Below are 19,139 nucleotides of genomic sequence, written 5' to 3'. Positions count from 1 at the left end.
CAAATCATTTGTAAACAAAATCATTAAAGGCGCACTCTGCCGCCATAAAATCCATTCTATGAATCTGTAAGTGTACGTGTGCTTGTGGGTGTATTATGGTACATATAAAAAGTGGCTCATAAATTACCAGGCAATTATAAAACGCGTTCTTCTTCATCTGCTGCGGCTTGACATTTTGCACAGTTGTGTGCTCGATGCCTTAGGTTTTTAGGTCCGACGACAGCGCCTAGACGACGAATATGAATGGCGAGTTGAGGCAGTGGCCCGACCCAGTGAGAGGTTATCAAAATGCAATAAATCAGTTTGTTAAATATATTTTATAGCGCGACAAGCCAGCAACCGTACGCAGTCGGATTGCTCCGCTCTCATAAACAGACATTTAGTCTGTTAAACACGAGAAAAATGCGCATAATACGGTGTAAATCAATTGCGTGCCACCAGGCCGACGTGCAGATTTATTTCCATTTATTTAAACAAGCCAACAAAAAATTAAATAAAACACACAGAAATAAAAACCAGAAAAAAAGGTGAAATCTGGTAACTGGAAATTACGGCTACACGCCGAGATAGAGCAAGGCCCCTGGCTGTAAATCTCTTTCAGTTATTGTGTGTCAAGAGTCAAGAGAAACGGCTCGGATTGTTTGCCATAAAGCGGGATTCGTAATCAACTTTGCCAGACCAGACAGCGAGTGTTGGAAAACAAATAGAGACACAGCGTGTTACACTTGATAAACACTGCCGCGGCAGGGACGCATTATAAGAATTTTGAAAAGCAACCCAACTGGCTTATACTCGTATCATACGAAATTTACCGCCCGGACAGCGTTGAATGTTTGGCAAATATTAGCACAGTTGTTCTACCAAAAGATGATGACGAAAAGAGGGTTACGAAAGTTGGCCATCCGATTACTGCCTCTGATTCCTATTTGCTATTTGCTAAGTGCCCAGTAGCTTCGCAGCAGCATAATCCACGGTATTTACACCTCGAGCACGGCACAATCATATGTCATGATGTCCGCCGCAAATCCGCTTCATCTTCATATGTGGCGGATACTTCAGCTTTTCGTATCATAAATAAATGTAGCTGATTATTATAAGAGTAAATAACAGGGCGTACTGTACTCCACGTAAAAACAACACCTGTAACGGTCTATATAGTGAGCACCATGTGCTAAATGACAAAACGTAGCTAAATCCACAAAGACTTGGAAGACTTTAGTTAAGTAGGACTTGTTCCCTACTTATGGCGCAAAGATCCCCCATTTAAGATAACGTCACTCTGTTATATCAGACAGCTCCGAAGAGCTGATAACAAAAAAAACTGCAATCGGTTCGGGTTCTTAAAGGATGTAAGAGGGCTTAACTATCAATTCACTTAGGAACTTTTAAACTAGAAATATTCCATTAGTGCCATTGATCTTGCCTGTAAGCCCCCAAAAACACATCTGATTCAACAAGTTCTTTGAGGTAAGACCCATAATTAAGGTGTGATAAGATTGCCACACGGTGCAGAGAAAAATTTCCATAATTAGTTGGGGATTACTTAAATGAATGCCATTTTCACGGGTGCCAAACTTGATATCTGAAGTGGCTTATTGATTCACCGTAATTAGCATATTATTTGTTTAAACGGCAAGTTAAAAGCGCTAAAACCGCCAATTGAAAGCAGCCCCGGAAAATTGGAGACCCCACTTCAGCGTTAATTTATGGCAAAGTTTGTCATACTTTTCTTTTTGGTCATTCCGTAATTTTTGATTGATGAGTGACTCAATGTCACTTTTGTTTCGCCATTTTCCGATGATAAATTAGGACGAGAAAAAAGCGACTATATAGTACACTCCCCCGTCTGCAATGCGTTTTCGCTTTTGGCCGTTGTGCGAGTTTGGCCAAGCATTTCTTGGAGCTGTGGGGCTGTGGGGCTCCATGCCGTGTATAATTAGCTGTCATAAATCGTTCGGCGGGGGACGGCGGCCATCTTTTATTGTTTGCTTAATAATTTTTCAATGTGCTGTCGTGCCCACTCTCACACTCCCTGGCTGAGCCGCTTGCGTGTCTCTTTGGCAGGCCATAAATCAAACTCCGACAGCGCATTGTCATTTAATCAATAATTTATCAACAATTTTTTACAGGTTCGCATTTGGCAAGAAGAGGTCGAAGACCAGGACCTGCAGTTTTGCGTGAGTTGTTGTGTGCGTGGGGAATGACGGGCCTTAACCCGAATTCATTGCCTGGGAAACTAATTGAATTTGGCCAGCTGTGAACTCTGCTTGCGCAATTATCGATTTCCTTTGGGGTTCACACATTGAAAAAAGTCCAAATATTAAAAGTTTCCTGGGCTGAGAGTAAAACTAAAAAGTACGTGCCACAATAACCAAATTGGTTGAATATAAGTAGAACCCTGTATAAAGCTGCAGGCCAAGCGGCCAAAAGCCCATCGGCTCATACAAAACAGTTAACTGTGGACATTGGCCATTTTGTTGGCCAAAAGGCGGTGGGTAGTTTTGGGGGGGGAGGTGCTGACGGCGGCGGCACTTTTTGATTTCGCTGCTGCTGACCAAAGCGCAAAATCACTTTTGACGTTTTTATTCTTTGTGTCGGCTGGGATTTTACTTGACTTCTTTTTCTTTTTTTTTTTTTTTTTGGTGTTATTTCCTTCTGCATTTGTTTTTCTTGTTTTTGGCCCGTCCGTTTTGTGGAGCGCGCGCGCCTCGTTTCGTTTTCATTATCCGAAGCGCGTCCAAATTCATTTCAAGTTTCGCCGCCGCCGCCATCGAGTTTTTGAGGCGTCTTCAGCTGTCCAACTGTTGGCTTTTGGCATCGGGCAGCGCGTTAAGTCCAGCATAAGACGACCTAAGCGTTTAAAAGCCTAAACGAATGTGCCTGTGCCGGCCCAGCCGCACAACACTGAGCGAAACGGCGCCCCAACTTGAATTTATTCCACTATTTCAGCGCCCGTCTCAAAAAAAATGCGCATGTCTTACATAAGTTAAATCAACTTTTTACGAGGTCCATATAAAAGCTAAATAAAAAAAGTCAGAGGCAAAAATGTTCTCAGTGTGCCAGTGTCATTGGGCAGTAAAACGAGAGACGGCAAAAACACAAAATACAAAATACATAATAATCATCATCAACATGAGTTGGTCGACCGTTCAGCTGTCAAGTCGGCCTTTATTTTGCGCTCAAAAACTTAGACCAACTTGACAGTTGGAAGACAGTAGTGTTTATAACATCGACGTCTGTCCCACAGCCCCACAGCCCCCACTGAGCGAGCCAGAAGAGACATGAGTGACAGGCGGCTCAGCAAAAGAGTTAATACTGTGATTAAATGGCCAAGAGAAGAGGACAGCTCCAGCCTGCTTGGCCCAATCGTGGGCGGCATTTAAGCCCGACAGCTGTGACTGACCGCCGATTTGGGTTGGGTGAGGCCTGAGGCGCTGGCTGCAGATATTATTTTTATATTCGGGGTTTTTATTTATTATTTTGTAAATAATTGCGATTTTACTTTCTTGTCAAGATTTTGAGTGTTTGCTGTTTGCCAATTGAAGACAGCGTCGATAAGGAAAGATGATATATGGTTCTGGACCATTTACTCGCAGATGTTTTATCTAAATGACACGGAGTCACTACTAAATTTAGACGATCCCCTCTAATTCGAGACCGAAAGACCTTGTCGTGGGCGGCACGACAATCACGAGACTAAACTGATGCTATTATCTTGTTTTCCTGCGACGTTTGTCATTTAAATTCCTCACAAATTTTGTTTATTATCTTAGCTCGAAAGCTGAGTAGCCTAATGCCAGTAATGTTGTGTTAAGGAAACACAGACGTTGCAGTCTATTGTTTATCATGACACTGCCTAAAGAGCAGAGACTAGTCTTAACTGCTTCCAAAGGTGCTGTTTACATAAGTAAAAATGTTAAGTAAAAGTCCAAATTGTTAGTCAAACAAATTTTTAATTGCCCACAGCAAATCTGGCAGACCTCGTAAACTTCTATAAAATATAATAAGCTGATGACAGCCGAGTCGGCTCTTGAACTCGCTGAGTATGTGGCACATTAGGGCCATAAATTTTCATTTTAATTGCTCTCCATTTAGATTAGACCAACATAATTGTGTCGTTATAAAATCAATTTTATTTCAGCGCCCACAAAAATGCCAACGGAAACTGTACAGTGTTGTTTTGTCTACAGATTGAAATCACCCCATTTCATTTTAACGAAGTGAAAAATATTCCAAATTGTAATTGTACAAGTTTTTTTTTTTAATGAATAGGCTCATAAAATCCAAACGAAAAAGCCTTGAAGTGTAAAACCAACAAATCAATGTAGATGACCTCAGACACCAGTGAACAAAAGTCTTGACAACAGATAATGACACTCGAAAACATATTGGAAATCTTGCTTCAACTAATTTTGTTATCAGCAGGAATATTTATAATCCGTGCATATTTTTAAAAAGTATATTTAGCGCGTCCGCAACAACACATTCACAATTTTAGAAGATATTTCATTAGCAAGTTATAAATATTGTCATCAGCGCACAATTGTGGGCAAATTTATGTAGCCACCACCGAGTGAATAATTTAGGCAAAACCAAAAAAATAAATTCAGAGGGTGAAAAAGAAAGCCAGAAGCAGAAAATTTTACAGCCCAGCAGACGCTGAAACAATAGAACTTTAACAAGAAACATAATTTATTGCCACTTAAGTCATAAATATATTTTTAATTTCGACCAATTCACATTTACAACGCTACCAGCAACAATCGGGCTAAGATCATCTTACCCCTTTGTGGATACCCTTTAGAAGAAGTATATTGAACCCGGCAACTAGCATGTATGTAACTGTGTGCAACTATAAAACTGGACTATTTTTTGAGCATTTTAAATTAACATTTTTTTATATATATGATTAATTTAAGCATACGATTGATAAACTGAAATTCATTTTAAGACAGACCCGTAAGGGTTCGTTTTAATGGGTATGCCGCCTACCTATATTTACAAATTCGTTTCTTTTTTCTATAGTTTTAACTTGGTAGTAGTCTGAAAAATGCCGGTTAGGGAAGCGCAGAAACAAAAGAAGTGAAATACGGAAAGTCTTAAATTTACGTCGTGTTGACTGTTTATTTTCCTTTTGCCGCTTTCATGAATCTTCAAGTTTATTATTGTTGTCTGTTCGTTGGAGCTTCTGCCTTTTGCCGCCACTAATTCTGGTAGCCAACGAAAACTTAACACTAAAAAGGCAGTAAGAACAGAAATGAATAAAAAAGCGGCCTGTATGAAGGGCCAGCTAATTACAGGTGGCCACAAAGGCTCCCAAAAACATATGCTAAATAGTTGTGCCGCTCAGAATAAATGAAATACATTTGTTATATGGCCAATATGCATGGAGCCTCTGAATAAATGTTTATATGGGGTATTCATTTATTAGGCGAACCTTCTACGGTTATATTTTGATGGTATTTTTATTTGAACGTTGGCTTAATGAACAAAAGCCGAAAAGGTTTCTAAACGGCATGGAGGAGACAAATGTATCTCGTTTGAGCGCAAAACACAAATGTTTAAAACAATAATAAATTATGTTTGTTGTTGCTGCTGGCTCTCTGTGCCTTTTATCGCTTGATAATCGCTGGTCATTAGTCATTTCGGCCTCAACCTCAAGTATTGTGTGTTTTCTATATAGCGAATGTATCTGTATCTTTGTATCTGCTGTCGGTTTCCCTCTGTCTGCCTGTCCGCCGGTCTGGGCCACGCCAAAAAGAGTAATGTGAGCAACAACACGGTGGCAGCTGCTGCTTTTGCTTTTGCTTTTCTGTTGCTTTTGCTTTCTTGTTGCTTTTGCTGTTGCTGTTGTGTGTTGTGTGTTGTGTTTTGCCTCTTCATTTGGAGCCGGGCAAACAGCAGCAGCAGCCACTCCGTTTAATAAATCGTGTACTGTCGCCTTTTATTGTTGCGGCAATGTTTCAAATTTTATTTATTTATCTGCTGCCGCTGAATTGGCTTAATAATGTGGCGGCCATCGGACAGCAGCAACAGCAGCAACAGCCGCAACAGCCGCAACAACCACAGCAGCAGGTCAAGCCCATATTTAGCAACTTCTGACTATATCACACTTAACGGTCGGTTCAGGCCAATCGGTTATCTTGACATTGCATGAAATGTATATATTCAGAGCCTTAAAGGGTATAAGTAGCCATGCATTCAGAGTGCTGGATACCTATTAATTTTGAAAAGACCAGACTGTGTTGCAGGGCATTCCTGAGTCGACTCCGGCTGCAGTTTTTCCCCGTCGCACAAACTTTAATCTGACAGCTTGACATTAATAATGAATATTAAAGTACAAAGAAAACGAAATGAAATGAACGTATCATCGATTAAACACAGATCGTAGAAATTCATTACCGGATTTGTCAACAAGCATTTGCGATAAATGAGTTATCTGCGAGTGCCGATTGCCGCCGACTGGCTTTCTGCCAGTGACCTGATTTTACCAATCAGTCCCGCCAAGCGAACAAACCCTTCCGGACGGACAGTCGGCATTTCCTTGCCACGGGTAATTTACAATCTGGTACTAACGTTAGCAAAGCCCCCGCCACTGACCGGTGTCACATATATCACTGATATATCTATCAATAAAATATTAGCGCCAAGCTGCCCCGAACCCCGAAAAACACACAGTGTCGGCGGTTGGCCTTTGAAGTGTGGCACAGCAAAATCGGCTTGGCTCAAGGTATTTGGGTTTTTTGTCGCTTTCCAGTTGTTTCCGCTGGCTTTTTAGCCAGGTTCTGGTATTCCTTTTGCTCGCTGTGAGCTGGTGGCTCGCTGGGTGCAATAATAATCACAGCTGAAGTATTTATACCGCGGCTTCAGTTGGAAGGCCTTGCAGGGCCATAAATTCTCAGCGAGATTTAATATATATTTTTTTCATTACATATATTTGTTTATAGATACCAAGGAAGGTATATATTTTTTTTCCATTCCCATATCATATTTTATTCCCTGTTTCCCGGCTGTAATTTATGGCTATGCGTTCTTTGTAGTATCTTTATAGGCTTAAAATAAACGGGGTTGGGGGTACATAACTCAAAGTGGGCACGCTGTTGTTCGCTATAAAAGTAATGAAAATATTTTATTGATAAAAATGTGGCTTGAAATCCTTTAAGATGATAATAAGTCACGACTTCAACTTCTGGCTCAACCGAAACCATTCCAAGTCCGCCGCCTTACTGCAAGATCTGTTTACCACGCCCAAAACAAATCCGAAATAAATGCCTACCGAGTGGCCGTTGACAGTTGTCGTTGTGTCAGCTACAAATGTCATTTTCAAAAACATTTTACACAAAATCTGAAAAGAAGACTGAAAGACTGGGATGGTAAATGAACAAGATGGGCGATCACAGGCAACCGCCCATATAATGTAAGATAATACGCAACCTGAAGGGGACGTATGGTGTATGTGTGATTTTGTTTGTGGAGCCCAGAGGGAAAGTGTCAAACGCAACATTATGAAAATGACACGAGGAAGCCATAAATATTAAAACAAAGCAGGCTAACAGCAGCAACAATGTCACAACACAGCATGGGATATTCGAAGAGTAGGGACGCTGGACCGACTCGCAGCGGGGGCGTGAATTTCACAGGAAAAAAAGAGGGAAAAATAAGAAATAAGACTGCGGAAAATTATTAAGGAGTTGACAGTTGACATTGGGCACACAGACTTAAAGATACAAATGTATCCGCTAGTCACTTACCAACAGTGGGCCCCCGCTGGATGTCACATCTGTGTCACTTTACGCATGATTGACGCCCCAAATGGGTGTGCCGCCCTAAGAGTGCGGCAACTTGAGCCGAGAACACGAAAAATTGTAATGGCTTTGGGTGTAATTTATAACAAAACTGTTAATTAGCTGCGACGACAACACTGACATCAGTCAGCTGCTGTGCTGTTGCGTTTAATTTATGGCCAACATGCGAGTGGGTCTCGCCACCTATTAGAACAAGTCTGGAATGTGGCAACAAGTCCCCTAGTTTTGGCTACTTGGTTACTTATCTCTTTAAACATGACTGCTTCGCGAATTCCTCGAAGACTTTAATAAGCTTCTGAATGTGGAATTGATTTTTATTTATAAGTGGCCCTGAATAAAGTTAAGGGTATTATCAGTTGTATAATGGCAGAGTTCGCGAATGCTATACTCTGGCTAATCTCGAACGGCACTTCATAAATCATGGAATAAATCACCGAATCTTAAACGTCAACTTGCCAGTGCAATAATATATCAATCTGCCAAGGAAAATCACAGCACTGAACAGCTGTCGACATTGTATAGGGCCACAAATAATTCTCCTGCAATCGCAGTCAGCTATTATAAATTATTTATGGGCTGTTGCCCGTTTTAGCAGACTTGCTGCAAGTATTTTGATTCTGCTGATACTTGATTAATAAATAAATAAAAGCAGTTCCTACATCAACAGTATATTTTCTACCACATTTGTCACATTCCACATTTATATTTTGATCATAAACTATTACCCTTGCTTTTCATGTCGCATTATCTGCACATCTTTATATATGTCTGGGACAATAAAATCGGTTTACGACTTTGTAGCATTAACCATCCCACAAGCTGTCAGTTCTGAGGTGCCAATAAATAATAGACCAGTATCACAGAGGACACAACCGAAGATTTCAATCAATTGCTTTCGTCAGCCAACCATTCAAATATTCCTACTGACTAGAGGGGTGATCAATTACCTAGAAGATTAAGCTTTTATACTAGTAAACCCAAGGTGTTTCATTTAAATATGTTGCGCTGCAAGCGAGCTTGATTGAAATTTACACATGTGCCTGAAAACCTCTTGAAAGAAATCACAACCACTGATTAGACTTAATTTTCACGAGCTCATAAATTTAGACAGGGGCAAGCCCCAAAGTCACAAGATACCATAAAGGTTTTGCCATGGCATAAGCTCTGCCATATATATTTATATTTATGGCTCTGAACAGCCCCATTATTGTAGAGTATTAATAATTATGACTCAACTTCTGATAGCTCATATTGAAGGCTCGAAATGCAGCGATGAATCGATGGAAGAAAGAGTTGTTTTAGAATGTTACTCCATTCCACATATTTTTCTTTGAAAAAGTCTCATGTATAATAGGACCTATAGTAAGATATTAGCTTATTCCATTGTTTTTTGTTTAAATAAATTACTGAGGAATGCATAAATCTTCACTTTATCACTAAATCTTGTTCCATTTTTAAATATACACGTTACTATCGTTACGTTTAAATTCTCTTAAAATACAAAAAAAAAAAAAAAAAAAATCTTTTTTTTTTTAATTTGGATACCAATACTTCATTCTGAAACGCTTTCGTCCACCTGTAACATGTATTTCAAGGAACCTAGCATGCCCGTTGACTCTGCAAATACCGCGTAAAATAAACAGATGAACTATTAAACTAAAAAAAAAAAAATAAGCTAAAAAAAGTGATTTGACTTGGGCTCGTCCGGGATTTGAACCCGGGACCTCCCGCACCCTAAGCGGAAATCATACCCCTAGACCAACGAGCCAGGTGAACGACGGACGGCAAGCGGCCAACTTCAGTCCGTCGCAAGATCTCTTGGCGAGAAACGAAAGAGTTGGAACTATTTGGTCTCCATTCAGAGACCTACTATTTTTAACAAAAAGTTGCTGAGTTTGTTGTTGAGTTGGTTTTTGGGTTTGGCGCTCCGCTGCTTTTGCTGCCTTTCAAGTTGATTTTGCTTTTATGGCTGCCGTTCGGAGGCGCCGCCCGAGTGTTGACATCCAAAACAGATTGTTTAACATGGACAGCAGGTCAAAACAAAGAAATGCGTGGCATGTAAATAAATTCGATTCGGCGCGACAGCAACAATAAGTCTTACAAGTCTAACAACGGAATCAAATCTTGATTAATAATCCTCAGTTAATGGGAAAAGCGGGGTGAAATAAAATGTTATAGACTAAGGCTATCAAATAATATTATTTGCATATTCTACGGTTTTATACGATTGCATCATAGAGATTAACTTTTCATTATTTATACACAATACCATTGGGGCCTGCAACTCTTCGATTGTATCCAACTCGAAAGGCCCCACAATATTGAAATCGCTCGGCAATCTGACATCAAGAACTCGCACTTCGCCACTTCATTTGCCAACACTGATTGCTGAGTATTGATAAGTCTACCCGGTTTTTTCGAACCCGACCCTGCGGAAAAGCATATTCTCACATTCGTATTGGGGCCAAACGGCTGTGCTCGCAACGAATCAAAATCAAATCAGAAACAACATTCAAGTGGATTGAAGGGGGAAATGAAAACGGACATTGAAAGAATCCGCTGGAAATTGAAACAATTGAAAAAACGTTGTCGTTGTCGTTGATCGCTTGACAGCTGAATGCGATAATTTCAAATCAAATCAATTGAATATTGTCACAATTAATTTATTTATGAGATACACTCGAAATATCGCCATTGATTTTCATTGTTGCTTTGCCTGATTGTTGCTTAACTTTGAGTTGTCAGATTTTCATATTTCTGAAGCATATTGTCTGTGAATAATGTTCGTCATGTCGCTTTGTCAGCAAATTTATTTTTATATGTACCTACATATTCATCTATATATGCATTCGAGTCGCTCATTGAATGGCAATTGATTTTTTATACACATTGTTGGTACAAATGTGATTTTTATTGATTTTTAATTTTCAGCCTGGGTGTTTTATGCCTGTTGCCGACTGTGGCGACTGTTTTATTAAGGCTTGCCCAATCGAGTTATTTCCCCCACCACTCATGAAATTGAAATTTGCTTTTGATTCGATTTTTTGGGCTGAATTCGAATCGCTGCATACAAATTGAGTGCGCTTAAAATGCAACAAGCAATGCAAATAAATAGAACTAATTTGAATTTCAAGCGAGTTGAACGAGATGGTGAAAACCAGATTTTTTAAGTGCATAACATATTTGAAGAGATCAAGAATTCATTGATACGAAATTCGGAATGCATTGTTATTCAATTTTAAAAGCAATACCAATTAAAATATTTCAAAAGAATACATTTATACATTTTTCCCTAGAACGTTCCATTTAATATGAATAATACTTGCTGAAAGCAGTTCAGTTCTCAGAAAATATATACTCCTTAAGCATTTCCAACTAACCACTATAAAATTAAGAGAATGATATGGTTTCCGGAATCGACCACTCAGCCTTATGTAAATATATTGGAAAACCGATCGGAGCATTATCAGCAATATTTATGACCCAAAAGTGAGCCAGCCAAGCAACGCGAATAACCGAAGCGAAATGATGGCCCAAAGAAAAGTGTTCCAGCTGTAAGAGAGTTTGTTTCGAATGAAAAGATTTGTGGTTTATGCTTCTAAAAATTGTTTTTTCTTGTATATTTCTCAGTTTTATACGAATGTGTTGCATGTAGTTTAAGTTACTTTTGTTTGATATTCCGTGGCTTCTTGTGTAGATCGTATTGTGGTTTGCGTACATCAAGGAGTAAATAGCAAATCTAGTTTTATATTATAGAATTTACACACAGTACATAATTATATGAAATATTCATTTTTATTTTTCGTAATTATTAATAGTTTTTTTGTAATTTTTTATCTCTGATTGGTTGGTATTACAAATATTTATTACGCTTACTTTACATATAAGTTGACTTAAAAAACATTACTTCAATTGTTGGTTGTATGCTTGCTTGATAATCGTAATAATAGTTAATAGAACTTAAAGCGAAGTTAAACTAAAACAATGTTTGAACATCTCAGCAATGGGTTCTTCGTTAACAAAATTGGAAGTTGTAGAATGCGTTCTGGCTAAGACTTAAAAAACTTTGGTTGCACTTTGAGAACAAATAATAAGAGTGAACTTCGTGTTGGCTGCACTTCATCTTCCTTCTTTTACCTAACAATGTAGACAATTACGTTGATAGACGAGTGATCCTGCTATTTTTGCGGCTGCTACTGTTCTTTAGGTGGTTGATTATTTTCTGTTTGCGAAACTTAAGTGTAACTAGCGCTCTTTAAACTACGGTTTAGTATCACAGTATAGCGCAAAAGCCAGAGATGTGTCAGCCTTTGCAATCGTTTTGTGTTTTCCTAACTTTTCTTTTGTTTTCTTTGAAATTATCTCAAACAGGGTTTGGAAATGGTTTCATTCTATATATCTCTGGTTGTCTCCTCAATGTAATCCCCTCTTTTTCCGTTTTTTTTGGTATCTAACTTTTGTGAGAGTCACTTCACTGATGAGCTGCACCCATCCGCTGGCCGTACATGGCGTATGGCGAGTAGTAGGGTCCCAGAGCAGCTGCCGCAGCCGCTGCGGCAGGATTGAAGGCTCCAGCGGCTCCAAAGGGCGAAGGTCCTCCGCCCATGGCGCCCGGCGGTGGCTTGGCGTAGGGATGATACCTCGCCGCTGCCGCAGCCGCCGACATGGGGCTCAGTGGTGGCGTGGGATAGCCAGCCCGCAGGGCCGATGGCGGGAATAGGGTTCCCAGCAGGGACTGGGCCTGCGATTGTGCCAGAGCCGCCGCAGCAGCCGCCGGATCGGAGAGATTGCCCGTGTGGGTGCGCAGGTGGGAGAAGAGCTCGTCGGAGGTCTGGAACCGCTTGCCGCAGTAGGCATCGCCCACCACCCAACTGCACACGTAGGGTGCGGAACGGGCTGCCGCCGCGTTTGCCGCAGCCGCGGCCGCCGCCTGGGAGTACGGATGTGCTGGTGGCAGTCCGGCGGCACTGGCCATGGCCAGGCCGTATTTCTGATGCTCGCACTGGGTGCATCCGGCGGGGCAGGGTGCGCCCATTAGCATTTGTTGCGTGTGCGCCGAGTAGGGACAGCCCTGGCAGTAGGGATCCTTGCAAACGGGCACTATGGCCTCGCCGCCAGCTGGTGTCTTGATGCGCTGGTAACTGATGTACGGATTGGGCTGTCCGGCTGGTCCGCCGCCGGGTGCTCCTCCTGGATACACGCCATTGGCGGCCACCGCCAGCATGGCGGCGTGATGGTGTGAGAATCCACCGGCAAACGGTGGCCGGAAAGCGGGATTGGCATGCTGCTCCATGCCGGGCGGGCAGCACAGGGCGGACAGGGGATTCAGGCCATAGGGTCCGGCGGCCTTGTAGGCCGCTGCCGCTGCTGCTGCCGCCGCTGCCATGCTGCTCATCTCCTTGGGATGCTGGGCGGTACCGTTGGCATTGTTCAGCACCTCCATGCCGGAGCGCACAATGGGACTGGCGCCGCGCTGCGATGATCCCGACGGTGAGACGGTCTTCCGGCTGGATGTGGAATCGTGCGCGGAGAGCTCCGCCTTGCCGCCATCTGTGGGCGTGGCATTGGATTTGCTGCGCGATGGCACTCGCTCCTGGGCGGACGAGGAGTTCTTGGAGCTGGGACGCGTGGGCTCCGCCTCCAGAGAGGAGCTGCTCTTGAAGGAGTTCTGGTTTTGATGGCTCAGCACATTGGTCTCGTACGGCTTGAAGGCCAGTTTGATTTCGCCGGTGCTGGTATTACCCAGACTTGTGCTGGTTGCCGTCGAGCTGATGGGTGTGCTCGACTTGGGCGATTTGGCCTGGCCGGAGGGCGACTTGGCTGCCGAGATCTCGGCGCTGCTCGAGGAACTCGATGAGTTCGATGACGAGGAGCAGGCTCCGGGCTTGGTCTTGTTCTTGTCCATCGCCAGCAGCGGTTTCACCGCCGACGAATCCGCTCCAATTTGGGAGCAAGTCTGTGCGAGCAGAGCCAAGGGACTCTTTTTGGCGTCCATCTGTTATGAATGAAATGAAAGTGTAGAGTTGGAATTAAGTTTTTTGCTATTCAATTTTTTTTTGGGAAATTTTGCAACATTTTCACTTTTTACAATCTTTGTTGATTATACTGCGCAATCAATATTTTTACTTTTCAAAATCTTTGTAGAATTATGCTGCGCCTATAACATTTTTACTTTTCAAAATCTTTGTAGAATTATGCTGCGCCTATAACATTTTTACTTTACAAAATCTTTGTACTGCGCCCATAGCATTTTTACTTTTTAAAATCTTTGTAAATTATACAGCGCCTTCTGAACCATCCGAATTCAGTTATTTAAGAACTCATTTGCTTTACGGCCTTCGTAAAGTGGATTTAGTCAATACTAACCGTCGTGGGCAATGGGGCCAGATAATCCGGTTGAAGGTACTGGTTGTTACCAATGGTAACAACGCCGCCGCCTCCTTCCAAGACAACCATTTCAGTTGCTTAGTGTGCTTTCTCGAGGGTAATCCACGTGAGTTGCGAGACAAGGCTACAAATGCGTAGCTTTGCTTCGGCGACGATGAGGTTAATCCACAGAAATGCGTCGGCAAACTGATGCGTTGGTTAATCCAAAAAGAAAATCGTCGATTTATCACTTGTAGTTTTCAGCAGAGAATTTATCTCTGGCCTGTGTAGCACTTTATCAATTTGCTGGCCAAGCGTTTTATGTTTTGGCTCTGATTTCACTTTTTTTTTTTTTTCACTCGTAACGAAACACTCTCGATCGGTGACCGCAGTTGACTGGGGTTTCTTATTATTTTTGTTGGCTATATTCTCTTGTCACTCGAATGGTTTTCAGGTTTTCCGAACACGTCTGAACGCTGCGAAGTCTAAACTCGAATTGAATTCAACGACAGCGGCCGCGAGTGTAGCTGCCCTCGCAGCGAAGCGTTCGTTCTCACGCGAGAGAGCTCTCTCCGGCGAGCAGCGCTGCACACTTCGGCTTGCTGCCTGCGTTAGAGCAGCGCCGCCTGCTGTATGCGAGCGAGATGCACTCTGCGTAATTTTCAAATATGGCGTACTTTTTGCCCAATCACAATCGCATGCGCCCTGCAATGGTAGCCAAGACAGGTTTTCGCTCTCTCGACTCTCTCTCTCTCTCTCTCTCTCTCTCTCTCTCTGACTTGGCTCGATGCATAATCATAATCATATGGCTGCACCACGGCAACACTCGTCGAGAGAGCAACAGTTGAGCGCTGAGAGCGCCGCTCAGTGGCACTGAGTTGTTGTTGCTGCTTTGGCGTTTGAGCGGGGGGCACATTAATTTTATCTTGGCACATATGTCACGCTCACTCTCCCTCTCTTTGTCTCTCTGGGGGAACTTTTTCTTGATGGGGCTGTCAGCAGCAGCAGCGCGGTGGCGGCGGCGGTGACGGCGACGGCAGCGGCGGTGGCAGCGGCGCGGCAGAGGCCTCATTGTCTTGGCACCGAGATTTGTTGCTCGGAAAAGCAAACCACTCAACACTTAAACACACTCTTCAACCATTTCCATCGCCTCGCTTCGCTCGTTTTAATGTCATATAAAAATTAATTTGTTTGTCGCTCTCCCGCTCTCGCACGCCACCCCTCTCCCTCTGACCCACTCACTTACACAGCTGTTGTTGTGGCCTTTGTTTAGCGTTTTTCGATTAACTTCTGCGGTTGGTTTTCCCTCGTCTTTTTTTGTGGCTCCTGTTTTGCTGTTTAAGTGGAAATCGTTGTTTTGTTGTCGCGTCGAAAAGTTTTTCCAAGCAATTTTCCCTCCTTTCTCGTTGTGTGTGTGTGTAATTAATCTGCACATATCAAACAAGCGAATGTGTGTTGTGGCATGTTGCACTCAGAGAGTTGGTAATAGTTTAATGGTTTGGATAACTCCGCTGCATTTTTAATCGCTCTACAATTGGATTGAGTTTTCCAGTTAGCACTTGACTAGCTTATTTATTTGAGATTCGCACGCACCTTATAAATCGTTAATCGCGTTGCCGGATTTTAAGATACTTACTCAAATGCGTCTTCAATTGCAAAACGAGGCTGGGTTATATTTAATATTATTAAAGATTATTAAGAACATATTATTTAAATCACTTTGGGACCGATCTTTCTGCTCTCTTTACCTAATCGATATTAAAATACCTAAGGGATCCGAACCAAATCTGATGGTTTTACCACAATACGATGCATCAAGATGTTTAACTCAAGCCCCGAGGGGATTTTTGAATATCTGGCCGTTGGTAGATGTTACCTAATCACCAAGCCGGGTTATAAGAACCCTTCAAAGCCCCTGGCAAGTAAATTAAAATCTGTGTAAATATGGGCGATAAGCCGAAAACCCAGAAGCGACACTTTTAATCCCGATTTACAGTGTTTAGACGTTTTTCGCTGGGAATCCCTAAGCCGAAACCCGGCAGCCAAATACCTTCGAGGGTAAAACAGGTAGAGGAAAAACTCTCGGCCTTCGGCGAAATGATGGATTTATTAGTTAAGAGCGTGCTGCGATACTTTACGATACGGCTTAGACATAATTTGCGGTTTTGCGTGCAACAAAGCGCAAAAAGTGTTGCCAAAATAATGTATATACAATATATATATACATAAGTATAATGGTAGAGAGTTGGAGAGTTTACGCACACGTTCCACAGCATTTCCCTTATTATTTGTTATTTTTTATGGCCACTTTGTCAGCGTCATAAATTCGCTGCTCCTGTATGTGAATTATTTACTAGCAAATTGCGGCAGTGGGCCGAAGGTAAGTTCAAGCCGGCGGTCGGGGGTGTCATATAAATAATACAAAAATATTATAAATTACACGTAGCCAAAGGAATTGCCAAGCGGAAGTGCGGAACACCTTGATACCGTGACTAAAGCGATTTGCCTTCAGACTAATGCTCACCCTGCAGCATTTCAGCGTTGATAACTTCACTTACATTTATATATTATAAAATAATATATACTGCATAGGGAGAAAGTTGCTTAATTAGCCACAGAGCTCTTTGAAACTCAGAATGCTCTGTTTTATATTACTTGCATATCACTTGTAATGAGGAGTCCCGAATTCGAATACTCGCGATATCTTCGCCAAAGTCGTAAAGGAAAGCGTCGAGAGATATCCAAGTGTAGTGGGAGAAATTGGTAGCCGCGAAAACATTTATATGAGGAATATAAAAAGGAAGTGTGCTGGATGCCACAACAACAACAACAGCAACAACAACAGCAACAACAAGAGCAGGAACAACAGAGGCAGCACATAAAATTAACCACATATTTCTTCATTTTTATGGCATTTATTATCACAGAAATGTTTGTGTGATAAAAGCGAAGCAGCGCAAAAGGCGAACGACGATGAACGACGACGATGGCGGCGCAGTCATAAAAATGCAGCCATTTACCTTTTGATTTATGCACACCAGTGGGTGGTGGGTGGTGGGTGGTTCGCCTGCGGCAAGAGTGGGTGGCACGCATGCAGAGCAACTGGCGGGCAAAAAGGAGCGAAAAATACTGCAATAAATTTGACATTATCTCCGGCAATATGAAGGTATATATATCCGTGAAGTGGTTGCCACTGGTGAGGGAAAGTCGTTTAACTGTCTGCGGATTTTCAGTTGACTTACACGCACAAAGAAGAACACCCCACCGACCCAAGATAATTGCTTTATTTTTATTTTGCCCGCTGCAGATCCCTTAAAACAGCTATCTTGGCCAGCATATTTTACCCTCTTTGGTATGGGAATATATGAATTATAATGCCACAAAGTTAATTACTTTATAGATTCTTGTTTCATCTTAGCGTTCTCTATCTAAATTGGTCTTTGATTTACTTTGCTCTTGTACTATTTGCTTTTTACCTTATTTTATACAAATATCGGGCTCATTCATAAGTGATTCCCAAATTATTTACGCTTGATAAGCCATTCAGCCATTTTCCCCATATCGCCTATGTTGCACCATAATTACTTCCGATTTGAATGCCATGCAGCTAGACAATAACTCACTGCGCAACGCGGAAGGGCGAGAATGGCATTTAAAAAATTGAAAAACAAACTGCAATAAATTCAATAGAACTAAGCGAGCGACGTATCCCTAAAAAATGTATCCCGGAATCTATGAAAGGGGCAGGGGGATGCAGAGGGTGCCCCGCTGCGACTTCCCAGCTGAAGTTGCTGCCTGCTGCCTGTCGATAATTTATCGAGAACGATTTATCTCGTAATAGTTGCCCAAAAGGATGGAGAATAATGGTGACATTGAAATTTTACGGTAATGCACCAAAAAAAGGGGATTCTTTTTGCGGGTTGTGCTTGCAACACCCCCTGTGTATCATCGCTTGCTGGATTAATACTGCAAATTAATCGTTCGCAATGCTGCCCTCTAAAAAGATTGGAACAATGGACGTACACGCAAAAAAAGTGGAAATATCTGCGAGTTGACACGTGCAGGATTCAAAAATGATAAATTGATGGCATCGATTTTTATTGCCATTTTGGGTATTAAGTATTAATTGCCTACAACATCCGAACTGACGGATATCGGAAATGGGTCCATTGGCGGAGATTTCCTGTTGATATACGGCGGTTATTGATAAAGGTTTAATCTAGGACATAAATCACGAAAAGTGCGTCTATGAGAGCAAATAAGGAGCTGTACTGAATCGAAGGGAATATGGGCAAAGATTTGAGGAGGTTTACAGATAGAAAGACAGTTCCAGGTTTCTTTGATTTCAACTGCTAGGTACGTAACGAATGCACCTGGCTTGAATCGGAGAAATCGGAGCATTTTTCCAAATCAAACTGCAGGAGGCATGTCTCTAATTCCCGCAGAGGAAAATGGCCATCCGGAGTGGAAGTGTCACGGCCAAATAAATGACGCGTGACTGTCGGATCTGCGGAGGATTCGAGGGGAAGGCAGCAGAGCGGTAGGAGTATGCTGGTCCAACTGTCAGACGCAGCATGATGCAGAAAATCACCACGAACAAAGGACACTCCGAATGCCAGCACCAATGGCAACACCAATGCCAATGGCAAGGACGAGACCAAGGCCAAGCTCGGTACGCACTTTGATAAATGCGTCATAAAATGAGCAATTATCACGTGCGTCCAGCGCAGCTGAGCGGCAATTAAAAAGCAAACACAGACGGCGAGGAACAGAGCATCAATAAAATTATTTGTCAAAATGTCAGGATGCACGCAACGGGAGGGACGCGCCGAAGGTTGCAGGACGCAGGACGCAGGATGCGGGACGCAGGACGACGGCATCGAGGGGAGTGACTGGATGACAATGGCAGGACGAACTCCGGGATGTACGCAGAAGTGTCAACTTTGGTGGCTGCCAATGAATGACGGA

The 19,139-nt window shown here is 42.4% G+C and overlaps 1 protein-coding gene and 1 non-coding gene across 2 annotated transcripts; both read right to left on the bottom strand.

Moving 5' to 3' along the window:
- Positions 1-9,501: 9,501 nt before the first annotated feature.
- Trnap-agg lies at positions 9,502-9,573 on the bottom strand. Its single transcript has one exon. It is a non-coding gene; the product is annotated as a tRNA-Pro (tRNA).
- A 1,930-nt stretch (positions 9,574-11,503) lies between these two features.
- On the bottom strand, positions 11,504-14,708 carry LOC6540613 (zinc finger protein Noc). Its single transcript, XM_001968855.3, has 2 exons — positions 14,172-14,708; positions 11,504-13,800 (listed from the first exon to the last, which is right to left on the bottom strand). Exons 1-2 carry the CDS (start codon positions 14,259-14,261, stop codon positions 12,277-12,279), a joined length of 1,614 nt encoding a protein of 537 aa, XP_001968891.1. The 5' UTR covers positions 14,262-14,708; the 3' UTR covers positions 11,504-12,276.
- Positions 14,709-19,139: the final 4,431 nt, after the last annotated feature.

This window comes from Drosophila erecta, unplaced genomic scaffold, assembly GCF_003286155.1.
Source record: "Drosophila erecta strain 14021-0224.00,06,07 unplaced genomic scaffold, DereRS2 tig00000055-arrow-pilon, whole genome shotgun sequence".
NCBI classification, from domain to species: domain Eukaryota; kingdom Metazoa; phylum Arthropoda; class Insecta; order Diptera; family Drosophilidae; genus Drosophila; species Drosophila erecta.
This window is presented reverse-complemented; position numbering and strand designations above follow the sequence as displayed.